Source organism: Piliocolobus tephrosceles, chromosome 17, assembly GCF_002776525.5.
Source record: "Piliocolobus tephrosceles isolate RC106 chromosome 17, ASM277652v3, whole genome shotgun sequence".
NCBI lineage: Eukaryota > Metazoa > Chordata > Mammalia > Primates > Cercopithecidae > Piliocolobus > Piliocolobus tephrosceles.
Window position 1 is genome coordinate 73,352,687 of NC_045450.1, and position 6,095 is coordinate 73,358,781.

Below are 6,095 nucleotides of genomic sequence, written 5' to 3' on the forward strand. Positions count from 1 at the left end.
CCCAGCTACTTGGGAGGCTGAGGCAGGAGAATCGGTTGAACCCAGGAAGCGGATGTTGTGGTGAGCCAAGATCGTGCCATTGCACTCTAGCCTGGGTGTCGCAGTGAGAGTCCGTCTCAAAAAAATAAATAAAAGGCCAGGTGCAGTGGCTCACGCCTGTAATCCCAGCACTTTGGGAGGCCAAGGTGGGCAGATCACGAGATCAGGAGCTCGAGACCAGCCTGGCCAACATGGTGAAACCCCATTTTTACTAAAAATACAAAAATTAGCCGGGTGTGGTCGCGCGTGCATGTAGTCCCAACTACTCGGAAGGCTAAGGCAGGAGAATCGCTTGAACCTGGGAGGCGGAGGTTACAGTGAGCCAAGATTGTGCCACTGCACTACAGCCTGGGTAACAGAGCAAGACTGTATCAAAAAAGAAAAAGGAGAAAACCCAGAAACAGACCCAAACAAGCCCAGATGATTTTTTTTTTACAAAAGTGCAAAAGCAATTCAATGGAGGAGGAATAGCCTTTCTGGGCTGAATGGACAACCTTGGATCACAGACTTAAATATAAAAGGCAATCCTGTACAACTCGGAGAAAAGCAGAAAATCTTCAGGACGTAGGGCTAAGCAAAAAGGTCTTAGACTTGACATCACAACTGATATGCTGAACTTCTTTAAAATGAAAAACTGGCTCTTTGTTAAGGGGATGAAAAGATTAGCTAGTTTGGGAGACAGTATCTGCAAACCACATGTCCAACAGGAGACTAATATCTAGAACACATATTTTATTTTTTTTCAGTAGAGACAGGGTTTCACCATGTTGGCCAAACTGGTCTCAAACTCCTGACCCCAGGTGATCCACCCACCTCAGCCTCCCCAAGTGCTGGGATTACAGGCTTGAGCCTGCGCACCCAGCCTATAATGTATAATGAACTCTCAAAACTCATGGTAAAAAAGCAAACCATCCAGTGAGAGCATGGACACAGGACATGAAGAGACATTTCACCGAGAAAACCCACAGATGGCAAATAAGCACAAACAAAGATGCTCCACGTCACTGGCCAACAGGGAAATGCGAATGAGGACCACAGCACCCTGTCAGCACATCCCTGCCAGGACGTGGCTAAAATGAAAAACAGCAACTCCACCAAATGCTGGTGAGGATCTGGAAAAACTGCATCATGGTAGGGATGCAAAATGGCCCAGCCACTCTGAAAAACAATTCGACAGTTTCTTTTTTTTTTTTTAAAAAAAAGCATATACATACACACACACATCTATATAGGTATATATACATACACACACACAAATATCTATATAGGTGTATATATATATACACACACATACATATATATATCTACCATCTGACCCAGCAACCGCACTCCTGGGCATTTATCCCAGAAGAATGAAAATGTATGTTCACACAAAAACCTGTACACAACATTTTATGGCAGCTTTACTGGTAAGGGAAATACAAAAAAATTAGCCAGGCGTGGTGGCGGTGCCTGTAAAAAAAAAAAAAAAGAAAAGAAACAAAGAAAGAAAACCTCAGATGCTCTTTAGGGGATGAGGCCTTGGCTAGAGGGTGGTCCATGGAGTCCACGGACTGGCTCAGCAACGGAGGGGCAAAGCACTGATACAATCGGGGGCACGTCCACATTCTATGCTGAATGAAATAAGCCAAACTCAAAAGATACTGGGTGGGCCACATACTGTGATTCCAGTTTCAGAACATTTTGAAACCACGTTACAGAAATGAGTGGTCAGTGGCGGCCAGGTAACCCCGGCGGGAGGGGAGGGGCGTGGCTATGAACGCGCAGGTGCGGACCGGCCTCCCCCGCAAGGATGTGGCCTGCGGACCTGTTTCCGCTCCTTGGAGGTTACCACTGGGAGAAACGGGGCGAGGGAGGGGCACAGGGCCTCGGGCTGGGGGGCAGTGGCGCGCTCTCGGCTCACTGCAGCCTCGACCTCCCGGGCTCAGGCCATCCTCCCGCCTCGGCCTCCCGAGTAGCTGGAGCCATAGACGCACACCACCACGGCGGATTCTTACGATTCGTGGGAATCGATGATTGATGATTTCGATAAAGTTCGGTAATCGCTAATGGGCAGGCGCCGGGCGACCCTGCAGGGGCGGCAGCCGTGGCGGGGGAACAGGTGGCGCCGAGCCCGTCACGCGGAGAAGGAGCGCGCGGCCCCGCCCGACCACCGCCGCCCCCTTCCCTGAGCCTCAGTTTCCCCGTCTGTCGAGGCCCTGGGAGAGCAGGACGGAGCGCGCCGCCGAGTCAGCGCGCGACCCCCAGGGACCCGGCCTCGCTCCCGGCCATCCCCGTCCCAGGCCGGCCCGCGACACTCACAGTACTTGATGACCGCGATGTTGACCGGCGCGGTACAGGTGACTGCCGCCAGCGGCTTCTCCGAGGCCATGGTCGCACCGCGCGGCGCTCCCACCTCCACAGACACTTACGGCCGGCGATCCCACCCCAGAGGCCTCCGCGCCTCACGCGCTGCCACAGAATTGGCCCGTGAGAGCCCGGCAGCTCGCGTGCCGACCAATCAGCGGCGAGTCTGGCGCACGCATTTCCTCTCAGCCAATGGACGGGATCGGACGATAGGCCGCTGACGTGAGTCCACCCCACCTCCTGAGCATGCTCGCCAGGCCGGAGGCGGTGGTGTCTGCGCAGGCGCGGTGTGCGCAGGTGCGTGGCGTCAGCGTCGGCGCTCCAGGGTCTGGGCGCTGCGAGGTGGGCGCTGTTGCCTTTGGGGGCTCCACGACTGTCTGCTGGTGTTGTGCGGGGTGTGCGCCAGCTGTGTGGGGGCCGTGAGGCGCTGTGCGAGGGGCTGTGTGAGACGCCGTGCGGGGTCCGTGAGGCTCTTTGTGGGGTCCGTGAGGCTTTGGGGCGCCGTGTGAGAGGCTCTGCGGGGGCCATCAAGGGGCCGTGGGGCGCTGTGCGAGGCGCTGTGTGGGAGGCTGTGCGGGGGCCGTGGGGCGCTGTGCGGGGCTGGGGGGTGGGCGGGTCGCGCTGTGCCCTCCATGAAGCTGTCGGATGGCCCCGCTGGGTGTGGGGGTGCACACAGGCCGGAGGTCAGGCGCTGGAAGATGTGTCCCGAGATCCACTGTGAACCCGGCAGCCAAGGGCACCCTGTCCCGCCGCCCACAGCCTTTTCCGCGGCCGTAGCCTGGGCCAGGGTCCCCGCATGGGACTCGCACGAAAGACCCCGGGGCGGGAAAGCCCTGCAGCCCAGAGCTGCATCTAGCCTGCATTGAGGTGGGCGTCTCAGGTACCCCCGCTAAGGCCCTGCAGGAGCACAGCCTCGGACTGGGTTATGGCGCTTGTGTGTGCATTGACTGCTCTTGTAAAACTTAGGTGAAACATTGAAGCGTGCGTTTCCCTGCCGTTCAGTCCAATCATGTGCCACACCCCCACTATTTCTAGAATTTTCTCATCCCAAACAGAAACTCTGTCCCCTTTAAACAGTAACTTCCCATTTTCCCCTTCCCCTTTTAAAATTTTACTTTCAGTTTTTAAATAGCCCAGATTGGCGGGGCGCGGTGGCTCACACCTGTAATTCCAGCACTTTGGGAGGCCGAGTTGGGCGGATCACGAGGTCAGGAGTTTGAGACCAGCCTGGCCAACATGGTGAAACCCCGTCTCTACTAAAAATACAGTAATTAGGTGGGCGTGGTGGTGCACGCCTGTAATCCTAGCTAGTGGGGAGGCTGAGGCAGGACAATTGCTTGAACCCAGGAGGTGGAAGTTGCAGTGAGCCGAGATGGTACTACTGTACTCCAGCCAGAGTGACAGATTTCAGAAAATACGGTACTATGCAGTGTGAAATGTCCCCTTTGCCCGCCACCTAGTTCTATTACCAGAACCATCATACTTCTTTATTTCTTTATTTATTCTTTATTTTTTTCTAGAAATAGGGTCTCTGTTGCCCAGGCTGGAAGGCAGTGGTACGATCAAAGCTCCATGTAGCCTCGACCTTCTGGCTTAAGGGATCCTCCCACCTCAGCTTCCTCACTAGTTGGGACTGTGGGTACACACCACCATGGCTAATTTTTTTCTTAATTTTTTGTAGAGATGTTGGGGGGGGTTTTGCTATGTGGCCAAGACTGATTTGAACTCCTGGCCTCAGGGGACCCTCCCATCTCAGTCTCCCAAAGTAGTGGGATTAGGTTTGAGCCACTCCACCTGGCCTGTCAATTCTTGGTGTATTTTTTCCTTGACGTGCATAGTACAAGCACATAGCGTGTTCTCCCACCTTGCTTTTTCTACTTACGTGCTTCTTAGAGATCATCCCAGTTTAGTAAAAAGCTTCCTTGTTTGTTGTCTAAATATACGTGGTCTGTCCTGATGGACAGTTGGGTTGTTACTGTAAACGGTGCTTTTCCACATTGTTTTGCGCACATGTATTTCTGCAGGAGAAATTCCTGGAAGTGGAATTGCTGGGCCAAGTAGGATGTGCCTGAGTACTTTTGGTAGCTGTTGGCAAGTCGCCCTTTGTGGAAGTCAATTGATTACTCAGGTCTCTCTGTGGAAGTCTGAGAGTGCCTGCACGCCTGCACCGGCACAGTGGGTCATCTGTCAGAGTGAGACGTGGTGTCTCACTGTTTTCAATTTGCATTTCAGATCGTGGTTATTTTTTATTTCTCTTAAAATCACAGCCACTTTTCTGTTTTATGCAAAGCCACTAAATCCTGTTGAAGAGCTGATGTGGACTGTCTGGGCCTATGGTCAGGGTGTATTCACTCAGCTACTCAGAGAGAGTGGGGCTTCCGGTCACCTCCTTCCTTCTGCCACAGCTATGATGAAAAAGAAGACACAGGCCTGGTACTTTGGGAGGCCAAGGAGGGAAGATTGCTTAAGTCCAGTAAAAAAAAAAACAATTTATTTTTGTTTAGAGACAGGGTCTCACTCTGTTGTCCAGGCTGGAGTGAGGTGGCCCCATCTGCTTACAGCAGCCTCAACCTCCTGGGCTCAGGTGATCCTCCCACTTGAGCCTCCCGAGTAGCTGTGACACAGGCGCATGCCACCACTCCTGACTCATTTTTATTTTTTATTTTGTAGAGATGGAGGTCTTACTAAATTGCCCAGGCTGCTCTTTTTTTTTTTTTTTTTGAGACAGAGTCTCGCAGTGTTACCCAGGCTGGAATGCAGTGGGGCAATCACAGCTCCCTCCTCCTTCTGCCTCCTGGTTTCAAGTGATTCTCATGCCTCAGCCTCCCGAGTAGTTGGGATTACAAGTGTGCACCAGCAGACTCGGCAAATTTATGTATTTTTAGTAGAGACGGGGTTTCGCCAGGTTTTCCAGGCTGGTCTCAAACTCCTGGCCTCAAGTGATATGCCTGCCTTGGCCTCCCAAAGCACTGGGATTACAGACGTGAGCCACCACACCTGGCGGGTTTGTTTTTTTTTTTTTTAATTATTTTTTTTTTGTTTTTTGAGACGGAGTCTTGCTCTGTCAGTCACCCACACTGGAGTGCAGTGGCGCGATCTCAGCTTACTGCAACCTCTACCTCCAGGGTTCACGCCATTCTCCTGCCTTAGCCTCCTGAGTAGCTGGGACTACAGGCGTCCACCACCATGATAGGCTACTTTTTTTTTGTATTTTTAGTAGAAACAGGGTTTCACCATGTTAGCCAGGATGGTCTCTGTCTGACCTTGTGGTCCGCCTCCCTTGGTCTCCCAAAGTGCCGGGATTACCTTCTTATTCTGTCGCTCCCTCAGCCTTCTTTGTTTTCATTATTAAAATTATCTAAGTCCTACTCACAGTTGAGCCATGTAGCAATGGGTGCCGACAGTGTTTTTTGTGGGCAGACTCCCTTATTTAGCTGAGAACCTAGGATGAATGACCTCATTGAAAGATGTCAGACATAGATCCCCACACTGACTCCTGGATCAGGAGATCCAGGCTCTCCTGAACCTCAACCTATGTGTGTGTCAAAAATAGGCCAGGCATGATGGTTCATGCCTGTAAGCCCAGCAGCACTTTGGGATTTGGGAGGACTGCTTGAGGCCAGGAGTTCAAGACCAGTTTGGGCGACATAGCGAGACTCCACCATCTCTACAAAAAGGAATTTTTTTTTTTTTTTTTTTTTTTTTTTTTT

General features: G+C 52.2%; 1 protein-coding gene and 1 long non-coding RNA gene across 3 annotated transcripts in view; one reads left to right on the top strand and one right to left on the bottom strand.

Annotated features, from left to right (window-relative positions):
• MVD (mevalonate diphosphate decarboxylase) overlaps positions 1 to 2,475 on the bottom strand; it is a 12,610-nt gene extending 10,135 nt beyond the window's left edge. For both annotated transcript variants that reach the window (XM_026447373.1, XM_026447374.1), the window contains exon 1: positions 2,341 to 2,475. In XM_026447373.1, coding sequence (XP_026303158.1) covers positions 2,341 to 2,410 — 70 coding nt within the window. In that variant the 5' untranslated portion in view covers positions 2,411 to 2,475. The remainder of the gene's footprint in view (positions 1 to 2,340) is intronic.
• A 157-nt stretch (positions 2,476 to 2,632) lies between these two features.
• LOC111553872 overlaps positions 2,633 to 6,095 on the top strand; it is a 12,131-nt gene continuing 8,668 nt past the window's right edge. Inside the window, exon 1 of the long non-coding RNA XR_002735100.1 lies at positions 2,633 to 2,727. This is a non-coding gene — a long non-coding RNA (uncharacterized LOC111553872). The remainder of the gene's footprint in view (positions 2,728 to 6,095) is intronic.